General features: G+C 45.0%; 2 protein-coding genes across 2 annotated transcripts in view; one reads left to right on the top strand and one right to left on the bottom strand.

Annotated features, from left to right (window-relative positions):
* Positions 1-19,098, bottom strand: part of T265_02792 (hypothetical protein) — a gene marked incomplete at both ends in the record, with an annotated part of 66,860 nt that overhangs the window by 29,469 nt on the left and 18,293 nt on the right. The window contains 13 exons of the mRNA XM_009167117.1: positions 418-714; positions 4,939-5,292; positions 5,331-5,420; positions 7,759-8,036; positions 9,357-9,494; positions 10,296-10,366; positions 14,136-14,271; positions 15,166-15,311; positions 15,402-15,494; positions 15,533-15,594; positions 15,988-16,029; positions 16,130-16,207; positions 18,597-19,046. Coding sequence (XP_009165381.1) covers positions 418-714; positions 4,939-5,292; positions 5,331-5,420; positions 7,759-8,036; positions 9,357-9,494; positions 10,296-10,366; positions 14,136-14,271; positions 15,166-15,311; positions 15,402-15,494; positions 15,533-15,594; positions 15,988-16,029; positions 16,130-16,207; positions 18,597-19,046 — 2,235 coding nt within the window. The remainder of the gene's footprint in view (positions 1-417; positions 715-4,938; positions 5,293-5,330; positions 5,421-7,758; positions 8,037-9,356; positions 9,495-10,295; positions 10,367-14,135; positions 14,272-15,165; positions 15,312-15,401; positions 15,495-15,532; positions 15,595-15,987; positions 16,030-16,129; positions 16,208-18,596; positions 19,047-19,098) is intronic.
* T265_02789 (hypothetical protein) overlaps positions 17,877-19,098 on the top strand; it is a gene marked incomplete at both ends in the record, with an annotated part of 61,671 nt that continues 60,449 nt past the window's right edge. The window contains one exon of the mRNA XM_009167114.1: positions 17,877-18,052. Within this exon, the coding sequence (XP_009165378.1) occupies positions 17,877-18,052 (176 nt within the window). The remainder of the gene's footprint in view (positions 18,053-19,098) is intronic.

Here is a 19,098-nt window from a genome sequence, read left to right as displayed (position 1 = left end):
GTTCTAAGAACCGATGATGTGATTGAGTGGCAAAAACTAGACTTATCAAGGAGTGATGCAGTTTGTCAGGAAAAGAAATCCACCAATCCTTATGATTATCACGTTAAGATACAAGTCTTACGAGCTTGCTACTTGTCATATACTCCAAAATGATAAAAAAAATAAGGATTAGACTGCTCTTTAAGCAGATTTATTGATCACATGAACTGAACGAAAAAAATACATAGCTCCTACATCTATGAAACAGTACAAAGCCCTAAATCAAGCGTGAAATCGGTGTCTGGCTGTTCGGGGGGTAATTCTCGAGAATCCTGGAGAGCGACACAACCAAAAAGAGGCCAAACGGTGCGCTCACCAGGAGAAAATGCATGAATATCAGAACCAAAAACTTTTGAGAAGCAACAACAAACAACTCACGCCTGCCTCGCTGTCGGAAGCTGCTATACTGAGTATTGTAAATAGGCTGCTGATAACCGGAAATAGAACGAGTGGGAGAAGGTTCCCGACTTGCACCCTGGCTACGTGGAATACGAGAACCGGTCCCGGCTCCGTAAGGTGACATCGGAGAAGTAGCGCCTACCATTTGTCGGGCGTCGGCCAATCCGTTTCGTCCAGCATATCCGGCGGCATTATAAGGTCCCTGTTGATTATAATCCCCCGGAATACCGTAGGACATATAGGCCAATCGAGTAGGTGATACTTCGCGGCTAGTGGCTACAACAAATCCACACACAGATACACAAAGTATGGCAAGAGCCAACGCAGAAAGCGTTAAAAAGAACCGGACAAACTTGAACAAACCAACAAAGATTCCAACAACTGCATGATGCTTCACATAAGAGGGAAGACGAACTCAGTTTAGCAAACCTTTTTCAGTGAAACAAGGAGAAGTAAAGAGTATACTTTCCCACGCTTGTAATGTCGGTAGCATTTGGTTCAAGTCGCGTGAAATAGGATGTCAGCTGGTCCGTTTTGAGAACAAAATAGAGGGACACAGTTAACAGCAGTATCAGGTCAGAGTTTCGTTGCCTGATGATTTGAGGGACACACGTTCTAGAACGGTGCCACTAATGGAGTTTTTCTGTTTGACGCGCCTGCCGTGTTCCCATAAGCAGTGCATTGCGCGCCGGCCAAAAAATACGGAAAAATCGAGTCAATCAGCTGCATGAAGAGGCTGAGTTACGATCAGGTGTAACAACAGTATTTTTCGGCTTAGTTCTCGGTATGAACCTAATAAGCTAGCGTTCCGCCAAAACCACCACAAAGGTGTTGACGTGTACTAACGCCCAAAACCAGTTAACGCGACGTATATAAAGGGTATGCAGCGACAACAGTCTAGAAATTTTGGCGCCTTCTGGATGCGGCCTTGGCAACCGGTATGCGGCGGATACCGGACCATGATTGGCAGTTGGGTCCATCATCTCGGCCAATCAGAGCTCGCCTTGATGATGGACCGGCAAGCGGGTCAATCTTTTGGCCAACCGCGTGCGGGATAGACTTATTGGCCTCAGCAGCAAGCGGCGGTATCGGTGCGGAATTCCGCATAACACGAAGTCAGCTAAATCTACGAAGGCTGTGAAATGTCATCTGGTGCCGAATCTTTACTTGTTGCTTTAGATAACAACTTACATGTGCTTGTGAACAGCTCGTTAAGCCTATTCGACGAGGAAGCAAAACCGGGCGAGATGTACCAGTGATCTTGGCACAAGGAGAAGGAGGGAGAAGGATGCACCGATTCTGGTATGAAGTCCTCTAACCGCCTTAGTGTGACGGTGGCATTTGATTTTGTAAACACAGTCCCTTGCCCGATCTACCGGAAGGCAACCAAAGCCCCTCTGAAGCGGTAACTTCTGGATTGACTCAAAACAACAAGTACCCCATGTTTTTCAAACACCGGATCGCTAAATGACTTGCAACACTATGGTTATTAACAGGTGCATGCCGTCGGTATACGAGCAGTGACTCAAGCACTAGTGGTGAACGGATCCCGACATAAAGCTGTCACATTTTTCGAAGTAGTCGGGCTTCTATGCTTCAATGATCCTATGGGCTATAGTGGCTCCAACTCAATTTCCAATATTTCAACAATGCCAGAATTGCCGACGAAGAACAGCGAGCTAATACTGTGAGTAGTCGTATTACGAAGCAGTCTGGAGACCAAGTCGCGATAAAGTCTGCGATAGGAGTGTGAAGGAAGTAAGGCGTTTCCCTCAGGCGACCAGCATGTCCATATTCATGGAAGCAGCGATGCTGCATTCCCCCGAAGGACGGGTTCAAAAAGGTCGGCATTAAAGACTGCGCACTCTTATCACCCAACGTTTGGCCGTGACCGCCGGCGCATTATTCAAAACGATCGAAATACTGCTCAAAAGGCACCTGATGAGCGCAACTGCACTAGGAGACCGTAACGCCTTACTCTTTGTGTCCTCGGACCAGGCCGGCCTCCTGCAGCCAAGGGAGTCAGAGTATTGGCTCAGGAAAGGGTTTCCCAAGAAAATCCTAAAGGCCATCTCATGGTTCAGACTTTGAGTCGGAGGCTAGAGGGGAAGTCTCCGAACAAAAAACTTACATCCTTCCATTGCTTTGTGGGTCAGACTTTTGAGTGGGAGAACTTAAGATGGGGTACCTCGACCAAACCCTTTCCTAGGCTTGAGCAACCGGGAAGAAACATTCAGCCTTACAGCTCTTAGCTCACCGGCCTTCTGGCACACCTCCTCCCCACCTGCCACTCTCCTGGCCACTGTTCTATGCATAAACGGTCGCCCAAATAAATGAACCAAAATAATCACTTACTAACCTAAAAAGATCTAGTACACGTCCGTAGTCTGTGTCAAATTGAGGAACAGGAACCTCTTGCTGAATCCTTACATTCAGTATCTGTCGATGTCCGAAACACGCTAACAAGACACCACCTCGGTCGCGCACCTCAAGCCACTTAGGAAAAGCTCAGATATTCCACATTTCACTCTCCGGGTATCCGGTGATCCTGGCACAATGGCTTGTGGTATATACGGTGTGGAAGTTCCACTCAGACCAAAGGCTGGGAGCAACTCACTGGATTGTATACCAGTAAACAGTCGTCTTTGCGCCGTGCAGGTCGATGCGGCGAACAATGTCTGTTTGTTGTATCGGCATAAGCTTCGACAGACTGTGTTTCTGAGAGTGAGGACGGGTTTTATCGAGATCTATCAAAACTGTTTCGGTCAGCAAGAAGGACGGATACGGTAATTCTGGTTGGTGATATGAATACCCAAGTTGGATGAATAAGTCCGGAAGAAGCACAAGTAAGTGGTAGATTTGGAGTGGAAGCTCAGCGTAAGGAAAGTGAGCAGCAATTGCTTCAGTTGTGCGCGGGATCATCGTCTGTTCCTGGCCAATACGAACTTCCAACACAAATGCTCACATCGAATTACTCGGACGCCACCAACTGCGATGGTCATGAACTCAGTTGGACCATGTGGTTATCAGTTACTGATAGAGCCTCAATTAAAAATTGTGGTTCCTTCTAGGACAAACAACTTGACTCTGATCATGCCGTTCCCGTTAGCATTACGTGCGCAAAAGCAGAGTAGTTCCATCCATCAACTTCAACAAGTTTCAGTAGTTCAAGAGTATCGAGCTGACCTGGCTAGAAAGCTACTGCAAACGCTACCGAGGATAACGAAGATGGTTTAGAGGTGGAACGGAAGCGGGTTGAAGAAGCTGTGCTTTCAGCTTTCGTTGAGCAGAAAGCTGCTCTTGATTCAGTCGATTTTCATAAAATTTGGTATTGTCTGGCGACCGAAGGTGTCTCTTCCAAATTCATATCCCTTATGACGGCGCTGTATCCGATTTCCTGTGGGAGCGAACGAGTATACGGCAAGCTCTCGCATGAGTTGACCACGTCCAGTTGTGTTGCATGAAATTTCTTTGTTTGCCTCTGAAATCTCAAGGATCGAAATGCTCCCAGGACGTTCACCTACAGATATTGAGTATGCGGACATTGTTGTTCTCTTGGTTCATATCCCTCAAAACTGCAAACCATTCTAAATAACATAAATCACTCTAACGGACGGTTTGGCATACGCTTCACACCTGCAGAGTGTAAAGTACTGCTAGAAGACTTGGCGGAATCATCGGTCGGTGGGAACATTAGATTGGTAATGCTGATGTACGCCAGAGGGTCCTAAGAATATACTCTTCCGCATGCCACACATGCTTCACGCATGCCTGAACATCGTCTGCCTCCCAGAGCTTCTTTCGCCCAGGCCTGTGCTGAGTAGAAGCGACGTGGACAGTGTATAACCTGGCAAAGTCTGAAAGCACTAATCAGTAAACTCAACCGGCCGCCTCTGTGGATGGGCATCCCGGAATTCAACTCAACAATAGTTGATGAAACTGGTAGAAATAGCCCAATCGAGCAGTCAGTGGCATTCGTGCATGAAAGCTACCGCCTTCAATACGTAGCTGCTCAGTTCCAAACTAACTGAGCATGCCATCGCCTCCAGGGCGATCGGAACTGTAGCAGCTGAAACCAATGTACCTATGGCACACGACTTATACATGATAAATTGATTTATTGATCGATATTGAATGGGTGGGTCAAAGTATGAGCAAATTCATAGGCAACCAATAAACGAATGAAGTAACAAGAGCACAGAGCTAAAAACTGCTGTTTGGCGACCGATTCAAAATTTACCCGTAAGGGCTGACGAGTTACGTGACAAGATAACTAACTGTCCTCCCGAGTATGTTTCACTCGACAATCAAATACACCATATCTCCACGATTCGTTTATGTGCTCAGCTGATGTAGTCTTCAACCACACCAAGCAGGCACGAAACCGATGATTGATCACCATAACTAACGCAAACAGTTCAAAGAGTAACAAACGCAAACCGGGGTGAGTAGCAAACAGAGCAGAGTAACAAATAAGTAAATAACAGCCTGTTTCACTACCAGATATTTCCTCAGACTGTATAGATGGTGAGAGAAACGGGGAATCCACGTTTTCCAACAAATCCCGTTGATCAAAAACATTTGGAGCGAACCGATCACAATCGTCAGATGATGGTCGGGTTTCGGGCAAAATGCGCAAACCCGCGTTCACCATAAAGTCAACCACCATGCACTGATGAGGTCCATCAGATGATGGAGACGGAGTTTCGGAGGATGGATGGGGGACTGTTACATAAATGGAACGCATGCAAGAGCTAACCATGAAATGAATGTAACCCTTTTTGAGCTGCTCGTCAAGAAGGTGAAGTGGGTCACAAAAATGACCACCCTTAATGGGTAGAAACTGTTCCGATACTACTCGTAAGCAATAAAGGAGGCAATTTAAAACTTACGTTGAGACTGAGAAACGTTCTTGCGTCCAGTACCACGTCCTCGGGGCCCAGTAGACGACACTACTGAACCATGACGAACGTACCGTCCAACTATAGTGAGGGAAATAAACATAATCCCGAATCAAAGACAGAAATCCATAGATAGCATGCCAGATGATCCCAAGATGTTTCGATGGACAACAGGAAAAAATAGCGACATACTGTGATCGTCCATATGAAAAATGGAGAACAATACTGAGTTCATCACCCTTGTACCCCTGAATCTAGGTAGCGCTGGTTTTGCTTGGAAACTACAAGGCCTGAAAGTAGATTGTGCGTGGGACTACAGAGTTGAGTGATGGACGCGGCGCTGGAAATAAAGTCCGCTCCTTCCACAAGAGTAAGCAGCACCCGCAGACAAACTCACACTTCCTCGAAGGGTGTGTTCCCTTGGAGGAATCGACTTATATGAGCTGCTACCAACATTGGCCATTTCAGTAAGAATTCACTCAACTACCGGGCGATTCTAACATCTTTTGCTAGTGTGCTGGAACGTGTCACTTCAACCAGAGAGGATGTTCCGGAGATTCGGAAAGCTTGCTTATCCATGGCCAAGACTTATATCAGTTCATGAACGTTGTAAGCTTGCTTGTTATCTGGGTTACTATAATTGAGTATTTTCAAACAGTCCCACAAAAAATAAGAAAACAACCGCACGAAGAAAGCTAATGTCATAAGCAAACCATTGTGAATGTTAGGAAATCGATGAACGTTGTTGTGTTTTTCAAGTGTCTAAAATCCGAAACGCAACTGGGTGGCAAATAAGGCTACCATGCTAATCTATTGATCGAGACAAATCGGCTAATGACCAGTTGGTTGGTTTATCAAAACTGCTGTTGATAGTTAATTTGTTTCCACCCTTGTGGACTAGTTATTTATGGAACCAGAAATATCGCCTCTATGAATCTGAATGGCTCAATTTCTCCAAGGAGTTGCAATAAATGTGACACCATCCCCAAAGAAGTAAGGGAGATTCTTGTACCACTTTGTTTGCTTTCAGAACGCGATGGAAACACTGAAATACAAGTCAGAAGAGATCGAAAATAAACACGACCTGTGTTGGTGGACGGCTGAAAATGTGCGAATACTGAAGGCTCTATGTTGCTGCTCATTATGTAAAGAAAACTCCCAGGTACTGAAACCGCGACGACAGGGAGATTACGCGCAGGAAGCTGTGCAGATGCACAGCCAGCCCACAAAGTGGAACGATGCAATAGCATTCAATCCAATTATATATATAGTTCACAGACAGAACGTGCAAAAATATGAAGATAAATTGAAAAAAACGCAAAACCAATATAAATTAGGATGCGTTGGGCACGTAAGTTTGGAATGAAAATGTAAAGTCCTTGCAGACGTTTGAGAGTTTCAGTACCACAGCTGGTTATCGCAGTTCTTGGCTTCGTCATTCGCCAAGTAATGTACTCAAGATTCTACTGCCAGACAGATGCCAACCAAAACTCACCAGAATACCAGTATCAAACAAACTTCTCCACAGATATATATCATTAGCAAATAGTGTTGCTCGACTCAGGGCATAAATCATGAAGAAACAAGTCGTAAGTGGAAGGAAAGAAATTTAGACTCCAGTGAAAACAGTCAAGTGTAAGGTATCTTGCATTCGAATGACAATTGGAAATCGTAAAATGACACGCCGGCAGCTGGAATGACTCAGCGTTGCTACAAACCCCACCCAACATAAGTATAACGCACAACATCCGACCACATCCAATCGGGCAGTGACAGCATGCTCCCCACTTCGGCCAGTTACTGCCACGTCCCTAGCGACATGCAGGGGGAATCACGTAGATGAGGACCAGGAAGCCGCAAAGGTCTTGGAGCGCTCATGTTGATAATATTCCCCTTCATGTTCTCACCATCCGTTGCCTTTCCGCCGGTGCACTTTATGCTACACCTTGTTTCCGCTCCGATATCGAACGCGCACATACCTTCCCTAAGGAACCAATACCCTCGACCAACTAAAGGCTACTATGATCACAGCTTGCAATGGCGTTATCGTATCGACGTGCTTCTATGTGACCTTGCAGGCAGAATCCGTTGTGTATCAAAAACACCAGGACAAAAGTCGGGAATGACGAGATATCACATTCTCCCGAAAATCGATCGCATTTTTTACATACCTGCTATTAACCAGTTGGTGTTCTGGCGTTAATGCATCCCATAAGTCGAATGAAAGCGTCATCTAAGCAATCTACTCATTAGCCTAATGCAGCAGATGGAGTCAGGTATGTGACGAAGTTAGGCACCATAAGGGCAGAATAGATATGAGGAATGATGACATCACACACATACATATACAAATAAGAACACATGCGTCCTTAAAGAAATGATCGCAACAGTTCGTGTAAACGGCTACGGGGGAACCAACCTGTATTGATATCGTTCTGATTTGTAACCGGAGGACGACTTCGAGCGCCGTTCGCACCCACAGCAGCGGTGCCTAGAATTGGTTTGTTGGGACGCTTTGTGACCGGGTTCACAGCTGACTGGTTATTGGATCGATTTCGGGCGGAACCGTCGTCTCCAACACCACTCAAGCCAATGCCAATCAAATCTTTTTCAATCAGCTTACGTTTTTGAGCATCCAGGTTTTGCAGCAGGGAATTGGCCTGGTCCGGGAATTTTTCCGCAAACAAAGGGAAGGCACTGTAAACAGGAGTAGAACGATTGGAATTAAATGTACCCAGATAAACAGAAGGGTTGCTCCACTACTGACAGCGACCGAACGGACATCGGAGACTGGAGACTGAATAATGAAAGGTGGCCACTTAGGTGTAGGTTTTGCCAACTTTATATTCCTAAACAAGGTTCAGGTATGGGGCGACTGTAATTAACGCAGGAAATCCAGAGTGTTCACACATCCTACCCACAAATGCATTATCGTAGGAACGACATAGGACGCGCGACACGAGCACACGGATGGGTACACACAGAACCTGGTGATAGAGCTCAACAGTTCGCATTACAGACGGAACCTGATAGCATGGCTGGAACTGGGACTCAGTGACAGATCAACGGCCAGGTAAACCACATTAGGAAAGTGACATGCGGTCGTAAGTTCCGGGTTAAAACTGAGCAAGTACGAGTGAGTGCATTTGGTGGTGGTGGTAGTAGTAGTCTCATTCTACTGGGAACATTTGAACAAAGAGAAAAGACTGCCGTCTTTTTGAAAATAATCACAATGGAAAGTAGCGTGTGTATCAGCGGGTATAGTTCATGTTCCTGGAAGAACACGTTACTCCTAAGGTTGACAAAAACTCTTTGACAGACCAGGCCCCTGTTCGGGCTCATCATACAGGCAGTCTCCAGGTTTCCGTCAACCGTCGCACACAGCTGGCAAAATAACCCACTTGCGAACTGACTTAATGTCGGAAAAAAATCGTTCAGCTGTAGCACCCTCTGGTTCCTTAACTGCCATGCCACCAGATGGAAGCACGAGGACTGGGATACTGCCAGGTTGTCCAAACCTAGACCTTCTGGACAGGAGAAGTCGAGAGGCAGAGGTTGGGTTCGAAACACGGACTTGCCGGTCAGCAAATTCGCGCTCTTACCACTAAGCCATCTCGCCCCTGTTGACCGAAGACAACTGAATCCCAGCTGAACCTCCCATTTATGGTACTTTCAACTTTTAACATCTTACTTGACATGATATTCGAGATGCCGCAGTATATTTTTGTGTCCGAAGCGTGAGGCTGCCTTCGTACAGCAAAGTCAGTTGATGAATACCATTAGCGAGAGATCCAGTCAGGATTCAGTTGAGTATCCTTTTCACATCAACCTAACTGCAAATGGGTACATTTCGCCTAGTGTACAGTACAGTTGAAACAAACAGATAAGACTGCTTTCCGGAAGAACAATTCACTGTTCAAATTTAAGGTAGGCTGCTGTGTGCATGCACAAATTTAAGCAGATTTAGAGGGTGTAGCCCAGCGATAAATCCGAAAAATGAGAGCAGATATATCTTACCGTCGTGAGAAACCACGAGCTTCTTGGTCGGCATCGTAAATGCCACGTCTCAGCGAATCTTGCAGAAGACCCAAGTGCTTTTCCAAAACATTTACGGGCCATGTGCGGAAAATGACTTCGAGGAACTCACAAATGCATCTGAAAGGCAGCGACAGAAGCGTTAAGATCGGTTTTGGGAATGAGCGTTAGTGCACAAATAGACTGAAGAGAATAAAAGATGATCGGGCCAGGCAGAACACCACCAGTCCACTATCTGGCGTTAGCATCGTGTAAACTGAGATACCGAAATAGAAGAGGCAAGACACCAACATTTGCTTCCTGACAAATATTAGTCTGAATAGGAGTGACTAACGAAATAAGATTTGCTTGGTAAGTAATGTGAACTGCATGTATGATAAAGTACTTCCGATAAAATGAAGAAAATAGATAGTACTCGACAAATACACTCATTTGCATATCACGGGAAACTCAACTGATATTCTTCAACTAAATATGCTGCACAAAGGCCGCCTCATGCTTTACCTGCTACGATATTCGAGATGTCGCAGATTATTTTCATAAAGGAAAACTACTCACAAGGTTGGTAAAAACACTTCGAAAGCCCGCGACCGGCTTCGCCCTTCTTGGGCCTCTAAGTTTCCATCAACTTTTGGTTCCACTTGAACTCAAATTGGACAGATCTCGACAAATACACTCATTTTCACGGGAGGGTAGTTTCCCTCATGAAAAACGTAGTTGTTTGTTGGTAGCTAAGGTGGGCATGGGAGCTGTTCTTTCAGTAATCAATACTGAGGTTATCATTTACGTGATGCATTCACATGCGTCCGTTCAACCTCGACATGAAATTTCTCTGCCTCGACAAGGGGTTTGGAGGTCAGACACATGTTCGACATCGCATTCCACAACGGGGGGTAGAAGAAAAATAGCTAATGCACTCACTTTCGAGTCACGTTGGATTTACATGTCATCGAGCTCATCAAGATTGGCAGCAGTCTGGGAGAATGGGTGTTCTGACGGAAAAAAGGAAGACAATTTGCAAATGACGGTAATCCGTAGCTAAATTCTGCTAGAGACGAAAAGGCGTAAATTAGAAGTTAGGGTAAAGTACATAATGTAACTTTCGGCTTGCGGACGTTGCAAAGTGACAAGTGGGAACGAAATTTTGGTTGCCGTGGGAAAAGTATGGTGAAAACGATGTACCGAACATTTAGGCCAGAAAGCAAGCATCTTAGGAACTAAATGTCATCTTGACTTCCGCTCATGTTTTACAAAGCTCCAGATTCCTTAAAGTGAAAAAATAACTTACCAGAAGAATCGATCGTACATAGCGTGCTTGCGACAGTTTTGATAGTACAGTACATAACTAATCACTTTGACGTTTAACGGGGCAAATTAGAATCTGTCATGCGAAGCGACCCGTGAAGTACGCTCCTTAGAAGACACCAGGACGGCTCAGTCCCACGTTTTCGCACTACGACGGATAGTCTGTATTTCAAGAGGAACGTAACAATTCAGGTTGAGTTATGTATTTTGTGCATGTATCAGTCTATACGACTTTCGCTGCCCGAGGAGACAGATTTGGAAAGCGTTGATTGGCCAACGATGCCAATACTGTTGTTGAACCAATATCAGAGCGCCCCTTATGGTAACTTCGAAGGTGTATCTGACATGACTAAGCTTCCCACTGAAGTGATGTTGTATGGCACTGAAGTGTGCGTTAAGCTATCATCAAGGTTATTTTGTTTGATGAGACACCTCAACTCATGTCCCAATTTCAAAAACCTTAAATGCATCGCACTTGAGGTGTCGTCCCTGTATAGGAATGCCCTGGAGAGTGGGGGGTTATTCATGGATATGCAGCATATCAACTACAACTCTACCAGAAGTGCATGTCTAGGTCTATAAAACGTGTTTCGAGTTATGAAAAGATTTTAATGTCCCAGGAAACCCTCCGACAGGTTAGTGTGCGCGGTCATCGCACGAGTTGCGTAAGTGAAGAACTGAAGAACCAACTAATCCCGAAAAAGTGAAAGGTGGGAGCCACGACGACCCAAATGACAGCGTATACTGAAAGTTTTCGGCATTTTTACTTTTGTTCCGTCTCTTATAGGAGTTGAATGCAAACATCGTCAAATTCATTAAAAAAACAGCTGATTAATTTCTTTTATGGTCATTGGTGATGATATTCTGTCATGTCTCCAACACACCAAAAGGGCACTGCGAAATTGCACACCTATATGGACCTTAGTAGTGTAGTGATTCCGCTTTAGTGAGATAAGAGAGCCCCCCCCTCCCAAATCATCATAAGAAAATAGCTATTTCCGTTAGTCCCGAATTTTTTCGCCACTAACTTTCCTTTAGGCAGAGAAGAGAGATTTATTTATACGGATTACGAAGGGACCTTTCTCCATACTCTCCAGACCTCATAATTGTGGTTTGTCGGACGTAACCTAAAACCTGACTACATGTTCCAATTGAAACCTGTTGGGGATGTCAGTATCCCTAAAAACGGTTTATTTTTCGAGTTAAAATTATTTTATTTTCCAAAAGTTTTGAATTTCTAAATTTCGCGCCCTTTCCGCCATGTTGCAGCTCAATCCAAAAAGACCGCGCCCCCTCCTCAAGATCACCCGAAATATATATATATATATATATATGTATATAATGCAGTAAAAGCCCTCTTCTGAACGTCTGGTCTTCTTCTCTCTCTGCACTAGGAGTGGTCGGGCTCTCGTGATAGCTGGGGATTCGTGCGCTCGTTCTCAGGTCGCGTATGGCCGTTGATCGTACCAGATTCCGATCCATAACAAAACCTGACCTACACCCCGTGTACTGCCCAGTAGTTACGTACAGCACTGGCGAATCCACTCGCTAACATATCTTGATCGATCAGAGGAATGGTTCAATAGAAAACCCATGGGATCGACAATGATATAAAACAAAACTGCTGCGGCTTCTCGTGTCCAGGAAAAGTGTTATGTTCGCTCATAATGACGGGGACCCGATTAAACGAATGTTTACAAAGTAGCCCATTCCGAGTAGCTTAAGAAAATTAACGTTCGCGTGAAGCATCAAAATAGGGGGATCAATAATGGTTGCAATGCAGAAGCGATCAATTCCATTTGATCAGCGCAAATGTTGGGACAGCTAATTGGAATGTTTGTATTAGGTCCATGTTCATTCGACACTTGCAGTTTTTACAAAACGACCTGCCTCAAGTGAAACGGTATGTTTAATAGGCAGTGAATCACCGATAGTGAACAATGGCAGTGATTTTAGCCATCTGGAATTCTGTACAATAGTAATATCGGAAATAAACGTAAAATAAACGCAAACAACAAAAATACATCGATAGGCGGTGGGAAAACACAAAAGATGGAAAACAAGATGCCTATTATTTTTTCAACAGCGCAGTCTGACTACTGAAAGGATATTGTTTTTGATCGGCAATTCTTGTCAGTACTACTTATTAGCTGATAATAGGTGGAGATCAGGCAACGATGGACGTAACCAGACATGATGAGCGCTGCACAGCGCCTAGGTGTGTGGTAGAAAACTCATCGCCAACAGTCAAATAGATAACGTTGCCCAGCTCGTTGGTGAGGTAAGTTGATGTATGGAAATTCTCTCCTATCTACCCAAAATGACATGCACGACATACATTCTCAAGAAGGGTAAATGGCCAAGATATGCGTGCAGCACAGCGCTTGTGTCTTGCCAAAGTCTAGTGTTCCCCTCCCGTTTGGATGTAATTATTCCGCTTAGTCCAGATCAGTTATTAACGATTATGAAGCAAGTTGAAATAAGCACAAGAGACTGGAGAAAATTACTCCAAAAGAGACGGAAAAGTTCGCCGCTGTGCTCTCGTGTTTGGCAAAAGTTTCACCATCAATCAAGAGGATATCGTCAATGCACTTTTATGCTATTTAGCTCCTTTCCACGGAGAGGAATGATAGTCGCCTAGGTCAAGATTAATGGGAAAGACTGTTTTGCATCTTCAAGAGTGTGACCAAATGTCGAAAAGGTCTCCCCTAGAAAAATTACTGCGAGCGCGGGAATAAAAAACAGACTTGTTGCCGTCCTGAACACAATTATGCAGACCACCAAGAAACATTTGATCTACGTGTCAGAGTTCATCCTATACATTTACCCTTTCACCTGTGCTCAGGAAATAACTACCGCACTTACTATATCACACGTCTGTGTGGAAAAACATTGCCAGGTAGACACCTACGCCGTGTGGTTGGTAGCCAAAGTATCCTGATCACCACCAACGACTGTACCATCAGTGTGTCTCCAGAGCTCAGTGGACATCCAGGATGCGAGAATCAACGAAAATAGTCCCTGAGAAACTCAATACTTGTCAGCTAGCGGTCCCGAGCAAAAGGTTGTTATTACTCATACATGTTGGTACGCCGTCCGGGTATTGTACGATTTTTATTTAGCCCGTCTTGAAAGCAAGTTGACTGATTGTGATGGGCACGAACTTGAACGAGAAAAAATACGGTGTAGCATGTTGTCGCCTACGAGATATGCTCCTTCGCATATCAAGCAGGCGCCAGTAGTATTCTAAAAGAACGGACTAAAATGCCAAATCAGGGGGTGTGTACCTCCAGCATCTACTTTCTTCTTGTCCAACTAACTGCTACTAAGGTATAACCAATTGAACAGCACCTCACAAAATTCCAAGAGCACTCGCGTGCATTTTGGTGGAATGCCTATCATTAACGAAACTAGCAATGTGCATCAAACAAAAATAAGTATGGCAGTACAGCTCACCTCAAGAATGAAGCGTGTGGCGAGGACACCACTACTGGCCATAATTTTGGCACTATTAGACATCAATCCTATTAGAGTCTGCAAGATGGTTTCCGCAAAGCGATCAAATCGAGTTCCTAGTTGCTGAGAGAGGTACCTGGGTGAGAGAAGACAAACAAGGGCGAGGTGATAATGTCAATGAAAAATATGACGACTGGTACCACTGAAGTAAGAATGCAAACAAGTCACAAAGAATAGAAATCGGTATGAAAAATGCGAAAAAGGGAAGCGCGCCATGACAGACTGGTGACCGGACGGGGACGATGAATTCAATTCAATAATGAACCATACCCCGGAGACAGAGGGAGCAGATTTATTTAAAGCGAAGAAGAATCCCAGGACAATGATTAATGAACCAACAAAGCTGCTGCAAAAAACCGGCTGGCGAAGAAGTAAACAACCTGGTAATTAGGATACTGCTGCATATGACATGCTCCAATTTATATAGGGCTATTTGGAAGTTCTCTAGACTGAATGAAGCGCCATCCAACATGACACAATATGCAAAATGTAAGCATGGAGGCAAAATAGAATAGATTCTGAAAGGAAGTTTTCCTGTGAATAAGGTTCGGTGTTGTTGGTTTTTAGCTGTTCGTTGAACTTGGTAATTGGTTTTCAAATTTCCAAATCGTGAAGAAATCGTCACCCCAGCTTAACACAAAGTGATGATGTTTCCTCGATTGGCGACGGAACATTTGCAAGAAGACTGCCAGACTCAGTCCAACAGCCACCTGATCAACTATCAATGGAAGCGACTCGTCTGGCATTTTTTAACATACTGACAGGCTCAGGATTGATCACATGTCCAATCTGGTTAAATCTTCAGCCCATGATTTAGTAATTATTGGTTCGCGAAGATCGATCACTATCCAGCCAGGACATTTCTGACTAGTGCGCAGTATACGGATTGTCTGCATAAGTCTGCAGCTGGGTAGACCGAAAATTCATACAATTCATGAAATCCTTCAAAAAAATTAAGATGGGGACTTACGCGACAGTGATACAGGCTTCCCGTACAACTGAGGACCGCAGGTCACGCAAACACCCATCTACTTGTGTTTCTAACGTCTTCAACTGTGGAATGAACTCCTCAAACTGATTAGCGCCGTTAGCGACCAGGACACGCAATGTTTTTAGCTGGACGGTGAAACGCAAAGGGAAAATATGGTCAAATTAGCTGCAAATGTTGGAAACAAGGACAACACCAGAAGTGAGATGAATACTTACGGCATCCACTCGTTTCTCCCATTCTTCCGCCGAAACAGACAAATTGTCTTTGATTCGTCCCATGATATCCAGGAGTTCTTTGGATGAGTAGGCCTATGGAGATTCATTGTGGGAGAGGAAAATTTACCTACCGTGATGGACATAGCCGGGACAAACGAGGCCCGGAACATCTCTTCATCAACCGCACCGGCACCTAAGGGAAGTAGAAACCAGTTTGTCAGTTGAGCCAGAAGCCAGTGTGTGGCAAGACAACATAAGAGAAGGAACGAAAAAACATGGTGGGCCGATGGGAACAAAACCAAACTACAGCTACCTGAAGAAGATCTAGACCTGGGCTTCATGTTAACAGTAAGATTCAGAAGGCCACCGAATCGACGTAAATCATGCTGATGAAGGGTTTGTAGCCGCATGCCAAATGTGAAAAGAAACGGGGAAGCAGGCGGATGAGTGGGTGAGAAAAACGAGTGGTAAGGTGGTCACCAAGGTGGCGGTTCATCAGTGCAAACGAGGATGCTCTACGTGAGGATACGAAAAAATTGCTATGGCACTTATGCGTAGCAACATATGGACATGATCAGCAAATCACCTTGGCCGTCTCCAGCGGAACGTTTCCGTTCCACCTTCCCATCTGGATAACGAGAAAATGGGTACAGTGATAGTATTAACGGATATCAAACACAGACAAAATGTGCTCCATTGAAGACAGTAGATAAGTATTCGACACGTACCTGTTGACACTGAGCTTTTGACAGGTGCCGAGTTCTTACGTTCGAACCCATCTGTGGTATACTTGGACATAGCAGAAACTGAAAAGTAAATGTACATTTAAAAAAGTCATCAGCAAGTACGATTAAAGCGAAGGAATAAATTCTACTGGTCCAAACTAGTCTTATTGCGAATCCAAAAGGGTTTACGGAATTGAGTAAACACAATAATCTGGAAGCACTTTGTTGTACCTGGTCAGGTACTTGCTAATATAAAGGTAGCTAATAGCTTACACAATCACGCATTCTTTTATTTCAGGCTGCAGTAATAACGCTCCAATCATTTGGAAAGGTGGCATCACTTCCTACGCTAGCAAATCCACTTATATAAAACTCGCATTTTCGATAAAATCAGCAGCAGCATTGCCGATAACAGTAGGACAAACGTGGTCATGCGAAGACGCCCAAACCCCGGGCACAGAAGAGTCCCGACTGAAAGAGATGGATTGAACGCAAAACTGTATAGAGACCGAAGAGGTTACTTACAACGCAAGCCTACTTTTTATGTTGACTTCCACCCGAAGAAGAATGAGTGAGTTTCAAGAATACTTCAAAGCGTTGCTGCCTGAGGTACGACCAGTAGCATGACCTGGAGTGACGCGGATGACCTCAACACGACATACTTTATATTCGAGGATGAGCCTCTGGCCTTTGTACAAACACGTACACGCTGTAGGACAGCAGGATATAAAACCATCAAAAAGGTTATTTGATTCATGGTTGAACCTATCCCCTTATTCAGTCGAAGTCGGGCATTTGATTGAGTCTGTTTCTCTGGACCGTACACATCTTAGTGGGTCGCACAGCAGCTGGGTTCTGTTAGTCAATGACCGTCATGTGGTTCGAAAGCACAAATTACTGAACCGGAGTCCGTATTCTTCGCATAGCATATGAAATAATAATAATGATAGCCGTCCAGTCGTTCCACTCCTTAGACGCATAGCACCTGTGCAACACGATGAAAGCACGGGGACTGATACTGGCAAGTTGCCTACGGCTAGACAAGGGCAACCGAAAAGCCAAGACCTGACGGTTTGTATCTAGCTATCTTTGACGGAACTCAGCGATGGTGTACGAGGACCGCAGAGTGGGGTACATCAGCAATCAACGATATCTCCAAGAAAAGTGAGCGAACACTGTGTGAAAGCCATAGCAGTGTCAAACCGGTAGCTGTGGCACCGAAGGTGATCTCTGGTTTCATCCCTAGAAAGTTAACTAAACACAGAGGAAGGTCCGTGAAAACCATGGTAGGTTCCGTCCTGTAAGAGGGCGCATTGGACACATGTTCATTCTCCGGAAGATTCTGAAAGTGACACTGTTTACAACGAAGAAGCCACCTTTGAGTGTGGACCATCGGGTACGATGACATTGTCCATGAAGCATAGGTATCTCCATTAATTATTGACTCTCAAAGCGCCATAATCCAAATACCGGGGACGCGCGAAGGCCTAGGCACAGTAAGCTCTGACCAGACTGCTACATCCAGTGATGTTAGGCAAGGCTGTCATCCCGTTCCTCTTCCCCAAAATCATCGTCGACATGATCACCGAAGACTGATTTCTAGCCGGTAATGCTTTTGAACTCCAGGGTATTCGCTCACAGATATCGAGTAGACAGACAACAAGGCTCTTCGATGGTCTGATGTCAGTATAAGACAAACCATATTAAATAAGCTAGATTATTCTATTTCGCAAACCTCACACCTTCAGCGATGCCGTGGATGAATCATAAGCAAATTTTCTACCTGGCTATGAACCCAGGTGATCTACCTGAAGACGGTATTTCCATTCGGATCAGGGAGACCAGAGGGACTCCGTCAACCTGCCTCACCTGCAGTGAAGGCGTGATATCAACTTACGTGTCAACGGTCGAGTCTACAACTTTACGGTGAGCTCCATTTTGACATCAGAGCAAGAAGCTGGCAGTTTCATAACTTGGAGATTAAGCCTGGAGAAAAGAGGGTAAGTGGAGCTAAAGTGCATCGAGTGTTTTTCAGATGAAATAACCCGCCGACGATAGATGCACTGAACCTAGTCCAGTGTACCAGCCTGGTTACCTGCTCTAAGTGTCGGTCGACGGACTTTCTCGCAGAGTTCTTTCGGCACAACCGGGTAAAATATGGAAACGCGCCAGGGATGGTCAAACAACGATTGGGGAGGGAAATATGAAAGCCGTTACTAGCCAACCTTAGTTGAGCTGGTTATTACCGTATCCCTGGATGGGAAACCCGAGACCGGACACAATGACAGACATGATTTGGTCGCATGCATGCATCTAAGCTGTTGCCGTCAGTGTGGAGCTTTCCCTTTCAAGCTTACCAATGGAAATCTCACTATCACTCCTGGAATGACCAATGGTATCAGTCCTTATTCCCAGTGCGTAGCTGTCCACCTATACCTCCTTAAACGGCCGAAACCTACAATCAACGCACAAGTCCGTAAGCACAGGTCCGCTGCTCGAATAGGCCAAGTCTCACAGCCATACAACAAAACAGCCCGTACTGTAGCTTGATACACACGTCCCTTCAGATTCAGGGATAAACCATTCTGACGCCATAGGTGTGTCAAGTTAGCAAACGTGGCCCGAGCCTTGCAGATTCGAGCATTCACCTCATCTGTCACACTGCAATCAGAACTAATACAACTTCCAAGATACGTAAAACGCTCCACAACTTCCAGTGCCTCTTCCTGGATCGTAAGTGGCGTGTTCAGTGACTGCACGTCCACAAGCATGACCTTACACTTTGTGGGTGCAAAGTGCATAACAAAGGACGGGATGACTTTGGTCAGTTCATCCCAGAATACTTGCGCCATTTCCTCCTCTTCGAACATGAGAACGATGTCGTCTGCATATTCCAGATCGACAAGGTTTTCTTCACTGGCTATTTGAACACCAGGGTTTTGGAGACCCTCCAGCGTTCGTCTCATTATTTC

The sequence above is a fragment of the Opisthorchis viverrini genome, assembly GCF_000715545.1.
Source record: "Opisthorchis viverrini unplaced genomic scaffold opera_v5_36, whole genome shotgun sequence".
Classification (NCBI taxonomy): domain Eukaryota; kingdom Metazoa; phylum Platyhelminthes; class Trematoda; order Opisthorchiida; family Opisthorchiidae; genus Opisthorchis; species Opisthorchis viverrini.
This window is presented reverse-complemented; position numbering and strand designations above follow the sequence as displayed.